The sequence below is a fragment of the Mesoplodon bidens genome, assembly GCF_964165515.1.
Source record: "Mesoplodon bidens genome assembly, chromosome: 2".
Taxonomy (NCBI): domain Eukaryota; kingdom Metazoa; phylum Chordata; class Mammalia; order Artiodactyla; family Ziphiidae; genus Mesoplodon; species Mesoplodon bidens.
Genome location: NC_138177.1, coordinates 16,338,721 through 16,356,428, shown reverse-complemented (window position 1 = coordinate 16,356,428; position 17,708 = coordinate 16,338,721). Strand labels below are relative to the sequence as shown.

The 17,708-nt window shown below is 37.2% G+C and overlaps 1 protein-coding gene across 1 annotated transcript in view; it reads right to left on the bottom strand.

Annotated features, from left to right (window-relative positions):
* The window catches only part of SPATA17 (spermatogenesis associated 17), a 177,811-nt gene that overhangs the window by 119,732 nt on the left and 40,371 nt on the right, over nucleotides 1-17,708 (bottom strand). Inside the window, exon 5 of the mRNA XM_081254442.1 lies at nucleotides 9,734-9,837. Within this exon, the coding sequence (XP_081110568.1) occupies nucleotides 9,734-9,837 (104 nt within the window). The remainder of the gene's footprint in view (nucleotides 1-9,733; nucleotides 9,838-17,708) is intronic.

Genomic DNA, 17,708 nt, shown 5'->3' with positions numbered 1-17,708 from the left:
CATAAATGAATTTTGTAAATCTAGATATAAATGTCTTTTTAGTAACACTTACGTAGACTCAGTGACGATCACCAAGAGTGTTCTTTTATAATATACACATTTTAAAGCTATATATAAATATATATACATTTAATTATGTTGATGTGTGATCATCGTAGCCTTTTCCTATCACTGGTAAGATGGGTGTTGCAGCCTCAGTCATTTTGTGCACATTCCAGGGAAAAGGGGAAGAAAATGGAAGGAGAACTAGCATATCTCATCACCCAGAACTAAGTCATCTTTCCACTCTTAGCTGAAAGAAGTTTGGAAAAGTCTAAACAATAACAGAAGTTAAGTTGCCAATGTTGGAGTGCAAATGTTGGAGTGATCAAATCTATGGAATTTTCCACAGGCCACCTCATTGCAAAGTCAACATTTGTCAGTTATCGATTTTTTGCCTCTCAGCTTGAAGTCGACAATTCTTTGCTTGTTTTGTAAAATTGGTTCTGGACCCATAAACATTTTCCCTTTGCTGGCGAGTACAGCATCAGTCTGAAAATAGAGGGTACTGGAGGGCTATTTCAAGGAAGAGCAGAGGCAGGAGTTTCTCTTCCTGGTTCCAATACGCCTGCTTCATTGTCTCCATGGCATGGCTGTCAGCTATACGCAGGGGATCCAGTGGTTGCCAACCTCTAGTGAGTTTTGCTGTCACCCCAACAGGTAAGTTATCTGTCCCTGCCCACCAGCACCCTGGTGGGCAGCTTCCTGCTCATCTCGGCTGGCACCCTGGCTGCAAAACAGCTCTGGTCCGTGACATCTCAGAAAACTCCACAATCCAGTAGGCTGCTGCCACATCCTCGCCAATGAGGTCTGAGTCTCATCATTAACGGGTGCGGAGAGGCTCTTCCAAAAGCTTTCCTTCGGGGACTTCCCTGACAGTCCAGTGGTTAAGACTCTGTGCTTCCACTGCAGGGGGTGAAGGTTCGATACCTGGTCAGGGAATTAAGATCCCGCAAGCCACGTGGTGCAGACACACAAAACAAAAAACAAAAACTTTCCTCCTTTCAGTACTCTTCTTTAGGCCTAGAGGTGGTAACTTCTCTCGATATTTACTATTTCCATATTCTTTAGAGTGCTATTTTACCTCTGTTAAAGTTACTCATCTTTTATTAGTTAATAAGTCTTCATATTAAAATTATCTACTTACAACACAGCCAGCACTCAGTGGTCGAGGAGGAATGAAATAAACACAATAGAAACTCCCCATTAGGGAAAAAAATGGGAAAGAAACAGCAGTTGCTGGTCCATAGCGAATATCAAATATGCCACACAGCTCCTGTTGGAGGCGGTTTCTTGGGGAGACAAACAGAGTATTCCTGGTCCGTCATCTTCCACGACCACATATGAGATGCGCTTTGGATGGGATGATCTTTCTGTGCAAATTCAGGAGCCTTATGATTGCCTGAGGGTAGCTACGCTGCAGCTGGCCAGGCTGGGATTTCTTTCACAACAAATACCCTTGTCAGTATAGTAGGAGTTTGGGTTTTTCACTTCTGGTCAGTTCCATGAGCAAGTAACCACAATCAAGGATCTTATCTAGACATAGTTTTCAAGCCTAGGGACCTATGGTCTTAGATACCGGCTTCTATGCTCTGCTACTCAATCTTTCAACACCCACTGCTTCCAGTCAGCCAAAACAATAGATCTGTGTGGGAAGAGGCAGTTCGCTAAACTGCCACATTTTTCTAGCTTGGATTTTATTTATTTATTTATTTATTTATTTATTTTGCGGTACGTGGGCCTCTCACTGTTGTGGCCTCTCCCGTTGTGGAGCACAGGCTCTGGACGCGCAGGCTCAGCAGCCATGGCTCACGGGCCCAGCCGCTCCGCAGCATGTGGGATCTTCCCGGACCGGGGCACGAACCCATGTCTCCTGCATCGGCAGGCGGACTCTCAACCACTGCGCCACCAGGGAAGCCCCTCAGTTATGATTTTTGTCCACGCTGTACCTGTGTCTAAAGAGGAAGCTATTATTATCAAGCATGTGTTGAATATTGATGGAGTAGATATACTCCAGATTCTCAGTGTTTCCATTAGTATTTTCCCACTTAATATTAATTCTGACTTTAAAATAAAGTTGATGAAAGTTCTGGAGAATCCACATGTGACAGCAAAAGGGGGGCAAATACCAACACTACTTACTGATTTTTTCACTCTAGTAGCTCCAGCTTTGCTTTTGCGGGGCTGTGCATGCTACCAGTCTGAAAGGACATGCTGATTTCCTTCATGTTTCTATTCCTTTGTTAATCAAAGTACAATTGGAAATGTGCTGCCTAGCAAGCTTTATGTATTAAAAAGTCTTCAACTCCAAGGAAGTAGAAATCTAGTGCTGTGCTTCCCTGATGCAGAATGTTAAGCAATCTCAATGTTCTTCAGTTTTGTCATTAGCCTGATGCATTTGTTGACTCTGCACGATTTCCTGCCAGAGCAAGATTACTTAAAGACAATAAGGGTGGCCATATTGAGTCTCCCAGATAACCATTATAAGGATGAACGACTATGCTCAAAGCTTTTGAATTCAGCTTCCTGAAAACTAGATGCATATTTATAAAAATGACTCAAGGTTTTGTTTTTTGGCTTTATCCTTGAGAACAAATGCAAATGAGATTACAAAGACAGCATTTAACACAAATATTGAAATAAATATTTTGAAACAGCAGGCTGTTAGTTCTGGATTGCGACTATCGTCACTGGGAATAAACACTGACAGTTTAACAGGAAATATTGAAAGAGGAACTGTAAATTTTAAGACCTAAGAGAATTTCTCATAGTTGAACTAGAAGTTGTTCACACAAAAATAATAGCAAAAGGGCTTCCCTGGTGGCTCAGTGGTTGGGAGTCCGCCTGCCGATGCAGGGGACACGGGTTAGTGCCCCAGTCCGGGAAGATCCCACATGCCGCGGAGCGCCTGGGCCCGTGAGCCATGGCCGCTGAGCCTGCACGTCCGGAGCCTGTGCTCCTCAACGGGAGAGTCCACAACAGTGAGAGGCCCGCGTACCGCAAAAAAAAAAAAAAAAAAAAAAAGGACAAAGGACAGAAAGTCAGAGTTTAATATGCTAGCATATTAAATAACTAGCATTCAGGAGGAAGAAGTTGCGGGTATTTCCTCCTCATTCCTCTCTCTTCTTTGATGCCCACACCTCTGGCAATAACTGAACGCCTCTACAAGTGTAGGTCATGGCCAGGGGTCGGGGGCTCTCACTTCTCCTTGGTTCTCACTATAGCCGTTAATGTTACTCCTTCCCCTTAACTCTTCTACCCTAGTAGTAGCAACATCTCACTGTTGCTGGTCTCTGGATGCCAAAACCTCTCCTGCTGAGCCCTTAACCCTGTGCATATCTCTGCAATTACCCTTTCATTTAACTCTCTTTATTTGAAGAATAAATCCTGAGGTGAATTCTGCTTCCTGCCAAGACCATTTCTGCTCCAGTATTCTAGAGAAATATGAGATATTTTATTAATAAGAACAGAAGCCTACAAAAAAGAAATGATCATAACAGTAGAAATATTTCACGAAAGTTAAAAATTATTGCTAAAATAAAAATTTCAGTAGGAGGGTAGGAAGGAAGTCTCTCACAAAAGTAGAATGGGAGGATAAAGGCCCAGGGTAACGAAAGGGGCAGAAAAGTGTAAGAGACTACCCACGTAACTTCTGGAGGTCCATCATCCAGCCAATAAGAGAAAAAAGAAAACAGAAACAAGGAAATTATCACAGAAATAATATAAGAAAATGCTGGAGAACTAAAGTATCCACTGATGCTCAGAACAATGGAAGCAAATAAAAGTCATAGAAGTCGTAAAACTGAGAAATTTCAAAAACGTCAGGAAAAAAATTCAAAACATCCTTTAATGACCTACAAATGTACCACTGGATCCTCCAACATGTTCATACCAAGGTCACACCTTCTCCAGGTCACTTCCAGCCAATGATTGAGTATGATGGGGTACTAAGTCAGGATCATTCTGGTAAGACAGAAGACTCCTCCAAAGGGTAACTTTGCCTTGAGGACAAGCCATCAGTCTTTCTTGAAAACGTGCTGCAATCCCAGTCTTTCCCCAATTTTTCTTCCTTCTCTCTCTTCATAGGTGTCAGACTTGTGCTACAGACTGAAGGTTCCCCACCTCATCCTGCTTCTTCCCCCCAGTAAACTTCTTGCACATCTAATTCCATCTTAGCATCTGTTTCTTGGTGAACTTAAACTAACACACATTGAAAAAGGAAAAAAAAATAGATCACTTTCAAAGAGAGGAGAAACAGAATAGTGAGTATTTAGCAATTTTGAATGTTAAAAATAAGGGAGCAACTCCTTCAAAATTCTGAGGAAAAATAATTTGCAACCTAGAATGTTATATGCAGCCAAGCTACTAAACAAATTTCAGGATAGAATAAGACATATTTAAAACAAGCAAAGACTCCAAAAATTGCCTTCCATGATCATTATTATAACAGTTGCTCCAGGAAAAACAAGGAAATAAATTGTGAAAAGGTAACATAGATCCACAGAATAGTAAGTCCAGCCCAGGAGAAAGGAAGTTAAGAAATATCTTCTCAAGAAGAAATCTTTATTGTGTCTAGAGAAAATGCAGTTTATTTGGAGCAGGACGAAGGGGAGGCCACACAGGCCATGCTCCAGAGGAAAGGGGGACTTAATTGGATTTCTTACTAAGATAGAATAACTGGAAAATAATTAATGGCATATATAATTTGCATATAAGACAAGAGGAAAAAATAAGGAAGATAGAAATTAACCAAAAAAGGAATAAAGTAAATATACTCATTCTATATTAATTACTTTTGTAAAGAACCCTACTTCCATAATCACAAAAATGTAAATACTGATATAGATTCATCTAAAAAGAGATACAAGTGGAGGTGAGAAGTATAAGAGAGTTAAATCCCCCTCTACCATATTGCATACAACTTATTTAAAAGATCTGAGGTGTAAAATCAGGCAATATCAGATCAGCATATAGTTTAGAAACATTCAGTGAGTACAAGAAGAAATAGCAGGACTTCCCTGGTGGTGCAGTGGTTAAGAATGTGCCTGCCAATGCAGAGGACACGGGTTCGAGCCGTGGTCTGGGAAAATCCCATATGCTGCAAAGCAACTAAGCCCGTGCATCACAACTACTGAGCCTGCACTCTACAGCCCGTGAGCCACAACTACTGAGCTCACATGCCTCAACTACTGAAGCCCGTGCGCCTAGAGCCCGTGCTCTGCAACAAGAGAATAAGTCACCGCAATGAGAAGCCCATGCACCGCAACAAAGAGTAGCCCCCGCTCGCCACAACTAGAGAAAGCCCACACGCAGCAATGAAGGCCCAATGCAGCCAAAAATAAATAAATAAATAAATTTATAAAAGAAGAAAAAATAGCTAAGAGAAGAAAGTGGTAACCATTAGGGACTGGGTAAAATAATGTGGTAAGGTGATTCTTTTATCTAATATAAAACATTTGTTAATAGGTAATATATTTAACAATATGCATGTGTTATGTTGATATATAGTCTACTTTACCATAAAATGGTAAAAGAATTCTAAATTAAAAAAGAAAACTCTAAGTTTGTGTTTTCATTGATTGTCTCTTTTCCAACTTTGTACTATGTTCTATTATTTGCTTTTCCTTCGAGCTCTCTGAAAGACAGTTTTTAGACATGGTTTAATGTCACAAAATACTGACGACTTATATTGTACTTGGCAATTAATGTTTCTATAAACTAAAAACATATATATATATACAACCTGATTCATGAAATTTTATATATGTTTGCTTACTTTGAATTAAAAATAGCCTCATATAAAACTGAATGTTAATTCTGTAATATCATAGGGAGGTATATATTTACAAATATTGGTTCCCATTTTCTCTATCTTGTCCTTGATAGTAATAGCTGCTATTTGAAGAATGTCAGTTACATGCTCAATGTTTCCTATACTGAATGCCTCACAAAAATTCTTCAAAGTAAATATTGCTGCTCCAAAGTGTACAGATGAAGAACCCTAATTTCTGAAAGATTAAGTAACTAGTTCAAGGTTACAAAACTAGAGAGTGGCAGAACCATGATTTTAATCCACGTTGATCTGAGTCCAAAGTTAGTGCTCTTGACCACTCGTTCTTGAATTTGTTAGCTTAAAGCTTTCATGATGTAACCAAGAGAAATAAAAGCATATGGCCACACAAAAACTTGTCCATGAGTGTTCATAGCACCATCATTCATAATAGTCAAAAAGCAGAAACAACTCAAATGTTCATCACCTGGTAAATAGATAAATAACATGTGGCTTATCCATAAAATGGAATATTAATTGGTAGGAAAAAGGAATATAGCACTAATATATGCTACAAAATGGATAAACCTTGAAAACATCGGGCTAGGGGAAAGAAATCAGTCACAAAAGACCACATATTATAAGATTCAATTTATTTGCAATGTCCAGAATAGGCAAATCTAGAGACAGAAAGTAGATTAGGGGTTGCCTAGGACTGGGCAGGAATGGGAAGAATGGTAGGGGTGGGGGAGTGACTAGAAAGGGTATAGGATTTCTTTTCATGATGATGAAAATGTTTTAAATTGATTGTGGCGATGGTTGTACAGCTTTGTGAATATATCGACGCTAACCTCCACAGAATTGTGCATTTTAAATGGATAAACTGTATGGTATGTGAATTACATCTCAATAAAGCTGTTACAGAAAAAACAAAACAAACAAATAGATCCTTTAAAAACAACTTTGCTGATGTATGCAAAGATAGGTAAAGAATTATACCCAGAAAAATCTTTCTAGCCAAACCAGGGCTACACAAAATCAACATGCTGAAAAACTAATTTGCTTTGATGAATGACAAATTTACACTCAAAACAGACCTATTGTTATCCACTATTAACAACCAACAGCTACACTGAAGCATTGAACTTGAGGGAATATATTATTTTTAGCTTGAATTTCTGTCCCCCAAAAAAGTCAGTTTTCTGAACTTCAAGCTAATAATGTTTTATTAAAGCTACTAATCTATAACTCTGTAGCTAATTTTTAATTTCATTAGATAATTTTCTCATTCATAACCTGGGGCAATTTTTGCATATCAAGCTAGATATTACAAAGAAACTTGTCTACCAAATGCAAACTCAGCCTTAAATTAATCAATTCCATTTATCTTTGGGATAAGTCCACTCTTAGTTAAAGAATATATTCTTGTGTGTGTATATATATATATATATATATATAGTATTTTACTATTAACTATAGAATAGATAAACTATTTCTATTAATGAAAGAGCAGATAAGCTAAAGTTAAGCCCAGTGTTGTCTGGCCTTGAATTGTGCAACACAATTCAAGTGCAAAATGTATTCTGATATAAAATATATTTTACTAATTTATTTTCTGTAAATGATTTTATCCTGTCCAAAGACAGAGGAATGCACTAGATCTTTCATGTTCTTTGAAATCCAGAAACTATACATTTTAATGCTTGTTGGTAGAAGTAATTAGGATACATCATAATTGCTTTGATACAATATTAAAGTTTGAAACATGATCTTGAAAAGACATCATATAAAAATATTGCCTTTCTCTACATCTGCGTCTTTATGCCTGTCCTGCCCCTAGGTTCTTCAGAACCATTGTTTTTTTTTTTTTTTTTGAGGACACGGGGAGGGGGAAGGGTAAGCTGGGACGAAGTGAGAGAGTGGCATGGGCTTATAAATACTACCAAATGTAAAATAGATAGCTGGTGGGAAGCAGCCGCACAGCACAGGGAGATCAGCTCAGTGCTTTGTGACCACCTAGAGAGGTGGGATATGGAGGGTGGGAGGGAGACGCAAGAGGGAGGAGATATGGGGATATGTGTATATGTATAGCTGATTCACTTTGTTATAAAGCAGAAACTAACACACCATTGTAAAGTAATTATACTCCAATAAAGATGTTAAAAAAATTGCCTTAAGTTAATGTAATGTAACTTCGTCCTAGGCAAATGCTGAAAATCAACATGCTTATTGAACAAATACTATATGCAAGTCACTGTACATGGAAAGTATCCTCTAAGGTGACCTCCAACGATCCCCACTCCAGAAGTCATCCCCTTGTGTGATCCTCCCCTTTGAGTGTGGGATGAACCTAGTCTCTTGCTTTAAATGAAGAGGATACAGCAAAAGTGATAAGATGTCACTTCTGATATTAGGTTACCAAAAGGATATGGCTTCCATCTTGGATGTTTTCTCCTGTTCTCTGGTTCAGTTGCTCTAAGGGAAGACAATTTCCACGTTATAAGCTGTCCTATGGAGAGGTCCACGTGGCAAGAAACTGAGGTATGCCAGTGGCCAATGGCCGGAGAAATTGAGGCCGATGTGAGTGAGCTTAGAAGTGGATCTTCCCCCAGTTGAGCCTCCATATGAGACAGCAGCTCTGGCCAAGAGCCAGATGGCAACTTCATGAGAGACCTTGGCCCAGGCACAGAGCAAAGCCCTCCCAGATTCCTGATAGATAAAATGATGAGATAATAAGTGTGTATTGTTTTAAGCTGCTTTGGGTGGAATTTGTTATGAAGGAAAAGGTAACTAGAGTCCTGATTCCAATGATTTTCAATGGAAAATAGGATAAAGAAACATGAAGAAACAATCCAAACAAATCTGTCGCATATTCTTCCATGAGAAAGAAGAAAACACTTTATTTCAGTAAAATTAATACCCTAATAGATATTTTTTAAATGTACCAGACAATTTAAATATAACTATTATGAAAAATGCAATTGAACATGCATGCCAAAACACAGGTGTAATCATGTCGCTGCTCTCCTTAAAAAGGAAGTCCACTCCAAGCTTTAATATGCTCTAAAATGCCCTGGTATGTTATGGTCCCTGCTGGATTTATCCCTAGCCAATCCTCCCATCACATTCCATGCACCATGTTCCTACCACCGCCAGAGCTCAGCGGTACGCGGGCCTCTCACTACTGTGGCCTCTCCCATTGCGGAGCACAGGCTCTGGACGCGCAGGCTCAGCGGCCATGGCTCACGGGCCCAGCCGCTCTGCGGCATGTGGGATCTTCCCGGACCGGGGCACGAACCCGTGTCCCCTGCATCGGCAGGCGGACTCTCAACCACTGCGCCACCAGGGAAGCCCAAGACTAGCTATTTTTGAATATGAAAACTTAGTAAATAGAGCTTTGGTAAAGCTGAATGAATAGTGCTGCAATAACTTTAAATCTACAGAAGACACCGCCCTAAGGCCTAAATCCAGGTGTTATCTTTCTGTGTGTTTGCAGAAATAAAAACCGACAGTAAAGCAGTCCATTTTAATGTGTTCCATAATGTTTTCTTCTTTGAGAGGCAAGTTCTTGCCGATGAACATGTTCTGTGGATTGTCATACTTAAGCCTTCATCTATATAATCCTTTTACAGATAAATCCATCTCAAAATGAGGCAATTTTACTGAAACTAAGCTATTTGCATAGTGTCAAGGTAGGCCTACTACATACATGAATAATCTAATTTACAGTCAAGAGTACAAGATATTTAAAAATACAACAGCTTCAAATTGTTAAAGAGAATCAGATATCTCTCTCTTATCAATAAATTTCTGCCTAAAATATCACTTAGTTTTAGAAAGTATTCCTAAGTCTGATAATGATCAACATCTATGGAGTAACCTTTCTAAAATTGTGACGAGTAGGCTAGTGATTATACTACTCACCTAACTGCATCATTGGTCTCTGAAACAGCTTTCAGGAACTCTTTCAAATAAAAATAATTAAAGCAGTATTTCCGAATCTTATAGCCTCGCCATCGCCTCTGAATCTATTGAATTAAATAAAAAGATGAAATATGCCAGTGAACATTTTTAGTGAAAACATTAACAATTCTTCAAAATCAAGGTAATGATGGATGATGACTCCTATCAAATAAAGTCTTAGGTTTTTCTGCTAATATAACAGTTGCAAATATAGGTTGTCCTCATAGATTTATTATAAAATATTATAAAGACAAAAACATACTCTAGGTTACTATAATTTTTTATAATATTTATCATTGTTTTACAAATACTAAATGTGAAAGTAACTACTGAAAGATCAAAAATTTGCTTTACCAATTCCTACCTCTTCCGCTTACTGACCAAACAGATTTTTTGTTTTTCATAACCAATGGGCTTGAAGATTGTATTTCATCTCATTGAAATCAATGTTTTTAATGGACTTTGTTTTTGGCCACACCATGTGGCTTACAGGATCTTAGTTCCCTGACCAGGGATTGAACCCGGGGCCATGGCAGAGAAACCACCGAGTCCTAACCACTGGACTGCTAAGGAACTCCCTTTAATGGGCTTTTTAAATTCAGTGCTATCAAAATCTTTAAACAAAATGTTGTCTTGTACCTTCATCATGACATTTTAATACTTCTTTAATAATAACAGTAGGTAACATTTATTGAGCTCTTATTATGTGTGAGGCACTATTCTAAGGGTTTTGTTTGTATGGACACATTTAACCATTAGAACATTTCTCTGAGATATTTACAGATGAGAAAACTGCTGAAAAGAGAAGTTATTCAATTTTCCCGTAATTATTCAGCTATTAGTGATGGATTCAGGAATCAAATTAGGACTCAGGGGGCCCATTCTCTAAACTACTGCAATATAGAACTGTGAACAAAGTGAACTGCAATTTTCAATGAACAAATATTTCTGTTGAAAGTATCTTTTTTTCTTTTTTGAGATGAGAGGAGTGTTGGTGTCTACGAAAACATACTTAAGTGGGCTACTAGATGCCTTAAAAGCCCCAGTAATCATAAGAAGAATCAATCTCTTTAAGCTCTATTTTTGCTAATACAACCTCTATTAGAAAAACTCAAAACAAAAATTATAATGTATAAATCCTAATTTTGTGGAAAACCAAAAAAAAACCTCAACTTATTTAAAGGAGTAGAAGAAGAAGAAATAGAAAAAATTGCAAAAAAAATGTTAACTTAGTCTTGCATAAAGACTTAACTTCATTCTCTAAAATTTTCCAGCAGTTTCCATATATTTATGAATTATTCATATACTATGAACAATTCTTTTTTTGGATATGAAGTCCTTCCAATGTTTTGCAAAGTTATAGGCTAGGAACACACATCTTTAAAATATATTTTTTCATAGGAAAAAGTAATTAATAAGAGAATGAGCCTCAGTCCGTTGCATTTTATGCCAAAAGCCTATGATTTTTTTACTAAATATGCTGAGTTTAAAATTTTTATAACCTTGAATGCTGGATCTATAAGAATAAACAGGAAAAATATTTTACTTGAATTATGAGCCCTTATTTTTCTCTGTTGTAAAATATGGCCATTTAAAAGGTATTTTACAATCTGAAATATTAAATGTGAAGACTTTGAAGAAATGTTTCAGTCAACCTCCCAGTATGAGAATGACTAAAATAACTGAAGTTATGCAAAACCACTTATCTTACTGTTCTTATTATAAGAAAAATTAAATCAGAGAAATTAATTCTGCAAAGTAAAACTAAGTAGAATAACAAGCTAGTGTAACGATGTTATAGAATGTGTCTTTCTAAATATTTCTCAAATGATCTTAATTTAGAGCTTAATTATTTAAATAAAGAAAAATTAATTTTTCTAAAGCTCTATACTCAGTTTAGGAACTACCGCCCTCTAATTTGACCAAAACTGTATTATGGCTGGCAAAGAAAGAGGAGGAATTGATACAAAAACCATTTTCCTAATGAAAAAGAATAACCAATTGGAATATGTATATATATATAAATTATACATGTGAATAATGACTATTTTCCTGGCTTATTTAATTTAATCATTACAGTATCATTCTGAGGTAGAGATTATTATTAGCCTTCTTTGATAAAAGAGGAAACTGACACTTAGAGAGCTTAAATAAATGCCTTGGGTCATACAGCTGGTTGGATGGCTTCACATGAATTTCAGCTTACTTTTATTGCATATACAGTACTAATTGTATTAAAGACAGGAACAGTTGTAAACAAAACTACTGATAGAAAATCCATCATTGGCAATAGAAGTGACTCAGGAAGCATGGGAAAATATTAGGATATCAAATACTGTTAAGGGATGGACTACCTATTACATGAAAACACCACTGAATTTTAAATAAAATAAGATTAAATGTGTCAGAAAACATAAAAGATGCATGCTGAAGTACTGAGAAGGAAAGACGGAGGATGGTGGTTTATAGTTAGGTCATGGCAGAGTAGTGGGGATGCCCACTTGGAGAAAAGAAGTTGAAAGGGCAAACTATGAAACTGGCTGAAAAATCTGTGCCAGTAGGAAGGGAACTAACAGAGGCCAATCGCATGGGCTCCTTCCCACTCCACACTGAGCAATTAAAGAAACAGCACTAACCACACCCTCAGAGTCCACCATTAAGCTCTCAGACAGTCCTCTAATGCACCAACTCCTTAAACATCTACCCAAAAGCATGCTATGATTCCTTTCCAAGACAAACCCTGGTATTCACAACTGGGTATTAAAGCTCATAACAGGTTAAGGGATGGTTAAGATAACAAATTAAAACTCATCCACACTGAAGTATAATAACCAACCTTTCAATGCCTTTGTTAGAGGTGAATGAGTGAAAACAGCTGGAAGAAGCTGGGCATGAGAGTGGGTGAAGATGCTGCCATCCAGTGAAGCAAAGAATCTAAAATTTACTGAACTCCATGAATGTGCCAGGTGTTAGGCTAACTGCTTTAATCCTCATGGTAACCTTGTGAAGAGGGCATGATCTCCATGTTAACAATGAAGAAACTGAGGTTAATAACTTGATTAAGGTCACAGCAATACCAGTAAAAGAGTAAATGACAGAGCCAGGATACAAACCCAGCTCTGTCTTATTCCAAAGCCCGGGCTTTTTCCACTAAAACATCTGAGGGATGTACTGTATAAAGAGAAAGAGTGTGTGCAATCCTCTTTAATATAAAAGACACCATTTTCTTACATTATAGGGAGCCCAGTTTAACCAATATCTAATTGATATAAGATACAAATAGCTGAGATTCTACCATACTTCCTGTTATAGGAACAAATGACATCTTAAATTTTGCCTATGTTTCCTGTTGATATCCCAGTACTAGTGAAGTTTTTTAAAACAAAGTACTTTCAAGAGGCAAAATGACTTTTGATAACAAAATGACTTTTGATAACTTTAAGGTGAGTGGGTTACGACTTCCAAAAACGGGCTAGTATTCATGTCCTTCAAAGTAATTAGCAACTTTCAGAAGTGATTGGTATAAAACAATTATTGTCATTGATCAGCTCTGAATAGATAATTTTAAACAAAGTCATTGCGTGCTCAGCAGATTACAGCTTGTTAACGGGCAAGTTCTAAATGACCTCTTAAGCTAGTCAAATCAATGATGCATATTCCTCATTAAGTAACATCAAAATGTAAGTGGTCTTATAAATAATGTTTATTTTAAGCACTAAAATAAATGGCAAAACCTTGATATATCAAAAGCCATCTGTTCATAGAAAAGATCTTCCCTCCATTGGGTTTATTATTATTCCTCAAAATTCATAGTAATCTTAATGTTACCAAAAGAGAGAAAAAATGTGTTGGCACCTAAAATTAAAATTAAAACATGAAAGACAAATTCACTGATGATACCCTTCCCAGGACTAATGCTCTAAATGTATATGAGAGCATATAAATAGGACACATCATAATTATACTTTTACTTATTAGAATGTTCAACATTCTAGAAGACCATACAGTAAGCACAGAAAAGTGGGTTTACTAAATTTTCAAAGATAGGGTGTTTAAAACTAGTACTATCAAAGTTTTCATTCTCAATGCCACTACATTATCATGTCAAAAACATACCTATATATATGTTATATAGGTTATATATATATATATATATATATATATATATATATATATATATTTATATGTTACTCTAGTGGTCCTCTTGTTATTATAGTCCTTGTTTTCCTTTAAGTGAGGATTTCTATCTGAACTAAAATGTCTTGGGGCACTAATTTCAAGTTAAATCATTTAAAATAACTGCAACAATAAAGGATCGGTTGAGACACCCATGAATACCATTGAGAAAGTATATGTGATTGATCAATAACATGGACAAGGTTTCCAGGGTAAAAGAAATTCTACCTTAAACAATTAATTACATCTGCAGTTCTTTAAAACTCTCTAAGTTTTAGATTATTACCATTTTTCATTCCTCATAGATCTTTGAAAATGAAAGGAAAAAGTCTGATGGAACATATTTTTCAAGAGAGATCTCCAAGATACTACACATTAGCACTTCTTGAAATCTGCATTCATATGACATTGTTCCAGTTAGGATTCAAGATGTGTGAGATGACCCAAAGGAGGTTTTCAAAGGAATTGCAAGGAATCAGTAATGCTTAGAGAGTTTACCTTTGTTAACTTCCAAAGTCTGTGCCAGATTATATATCCTCATTAAGTTGACTTTATTGAAGACCAGTATATTCTAAGAGTTAATTTATAAAGGGAGAGGTCCACAGTTGAAAAACAGCAGTCCTAGGAACTATTTGGTGGGGCTTCTAAAGTTTTAACAAAGTTAGAGTCCTCTTTTCTTTCCACTAATTTTTCAGGGTCCAAAACAGGTATGGCGGAGGTTCAAATACAACCAAATTCAAATTTTTGGATCACAAAAATCTATGTGATCTGTACCTTGTACTCCATACAGGAAAGAAATGACAGATTCTCTTTCATCATTTGCTACATCCTATACAAAAATCCATTTAAAATTGTAGCAAGAATGGTGTTTTACCTGAGGTTATGACAGATGACAAATCCAGATGCTAACAATAGCAATATGTGGAGACCACAGCTCAAACATTCATTTATAAGGTGACGTTTTTCATCCTAAGCCATCCAATTCTGCCTACAAGGGGAAGCATGTGACACTGAATTGGGATGTCTCAATTTGGTTTTCAACGAATTATTACTAAATTTAGAATTCCCTGAGTGAAATGTACTACCAGTAAGAATGCTCATGAATTACCAGGGTCATGGGGTCAGGCAACCAAGAAAACCAGAGTGTAAGCAATAAAATTTCCCTAACAGCTCAGTCAAGGGTTCATATAGTTGCTCTCATCCAGATTTTTGAAGAAAGGAGAAGACTAGAAGTAAAGGCAAGTCTATACGTGGCCAGAAATAACAGGAATGTGGGTACCAGACCTCTTGGGTTCAATTCCTAACACTGTCACTTACTAGCTATGTGACCTTGGGCAAGATACCTTTCTGCGATTCCATTTTCTCATCTGTCAAATTGGAATCATAATGATACCCACCTCAGAGAGCTGCTCATGTCAGACAACAGTTAAAATATTTAAAATATTTAGAATGGTGCCTGGAGAGTGGTAACTGCTATGCAATTGCTAACTGTTATCATTATTGTTTACCAATGTTTCTGACTTACCAAGATTTGGAGTTACGTGGTATTGTAATCTTGTTCTTGCATATATGCCTCAGAGACATATAGCTCTCACTGGCAGTTGGTTTGACTAAGGTATACTCAGGTATCTACCAGCTATAGCCATTCACGCTTGGGTAGTAAATATGAGAATCTGGAACCATTCTATTGGGGAAATGGGGGCCTCAAAGGCACAGTTGAGGCTGAATGGACATATCCCTAGAAATGGAAGAATTAGATATAAGACATGTGCCACTCCATACAATAGGCTTCATCCTGGATGGGGTCAGCCAGTAAACAAAAGCCATAAAGAAAAAACAAATCCTAAATGTCGAGAACTATGAATCAAAGTACTGGAGAAAAGGAAAAAGTAAAAGACCTTAGGATGGATGAAATAATTCCACTAAACTGCATTTTTTTTTGCTACCTGTGGATATTTATAAATGGGTTTTCTATACATAAAGTAATTTTGCCTTTCAGCTTTATATGATTAGAAAACAAGCCCTGTGTTTGGAGGGTCTGAAGTGACACCCAAGTGCTTAAGTAGATGCTCACTAGCATCAGAAATGGAGGGTCAGTTCTGCGTCAGGCTGTAAAAAGAAACACAGTCGTACATCTAGATGGAACAGGGAGAGAAAGAAGTTGAGTAGATGAATCAACTCATGACATTTGTATAAGATACTAAAAGCTGTTCAAAGAGTGAGAACTGAAAAAAAAATTTGGAGGCCAAATTTAAATGAGATCCACAGAGCAGCAGCCAAGATGCTGGAGGAAAAGCAGAACCCTAATCTGGAGTGAATTCAAATTAAAGACCAAAAAGGCAATAATGTATCGCATGGAGAAACGGGAGGAATAGGGCCCCAGGAGCTAAGATAAAAATTTACTGAGCAATTTATTGCTGTATTAATTGACTGTCACTGGCCTAGCTGCAAATCAGTCACAGGGGTTTGTACAGGCACACTGTGGGTTCTGACAGCAGCTGATATCATAGCAAGCCTCCTTCAAGCCTGTACCTGTTATAACACTTTGGCAACGTCACAAAGCTCATGAGGTCTTCCATTTACATATGAACTGCACTGACCAAATATTACCTTCCCATGTCCAGTTTATCCACACCACCTAGCCTAGTCGGGCACTCAAAAAAGCCTTAAAGATCTACCAGCAAAGGCTTAAATAATTTCCATCAAGGCCGCCAAGGGACCTAAACAAAGAATATTTAAAACAAACAACTTTTTTACTCCTTGTTTAAAAAAGCACGAGCCAACGTTCATTGATTTATTCAAGGACATTTATTTAACAACCTAGTATAAGCCAGGAACTGTAGATACAAAGCCTAAGAAGATAGGATCTGGGCCCCAAGAGACTTACAGTGTTTGGGAGTGGGGGGTGGACACAGGCATGTAAATTAGTAAGGATAATAAATTGTTACAGGTTCTACAACAGAAGTATGTTGATGGTAAAATAGGGACATTAAAAAAAGGAGAGTGATCAATTCTACACAGGTAGGGGGATGGTAAAATCTTTAGAGAAAAGGTGACCTTTTAAAAAATAAAGGCAGCAAATCAAGATATGAATATCTACGACATTAAATAATCACATACATATAATTTATTCTTCATTATAAAAAAGTGACATCTATTTAGGAACGGATTAGCTACAAATGAAAATTTTATATTCCTTCTCTTTTCAGAAATGTTCCACTAGCCTCTTTGACAATTGAATATAACTTGTCATGCTAGGAGTCAATAGTCAAATACATAATTTGCAATTGACTCAGTGTATGAGGCAGAGTAAGACAAAAGTTTTTTATTTTCTACTGTATGATTTAGGTGCATATATAAAAATATATCTGTCTGAATATTACTGGCCATATAGATTTCTGGTAGTTATCTGTTACTACTAGAAATTCTTCCACCTGTACACTCACTGCCACCCACATTTCAATCACTTAACGGGTAGCTCTTTTGAGCAAAGTTACTTCATAGCTTAAAAACTGAAAAGACAGAGTTGTGGCTAGTAGAAGTAAAACTTCAGCTGCTGGTATCAAGCTAGGGTTGTAATCTTCAGATGTGTATGCCGTGAAGGTATGTGGACCACACATTGGTCTCTTCAGCCTCTCACTCCCGCAGAGACAAATTTTCAGAGCACAGTTTGGTGGCTTCAGATACTGAAACCACCACCAAGCAGAAGAAGTTAACTGTATGTTGCCCGCAAGCACGGAGACCCCAGGCCGGTTGGAAC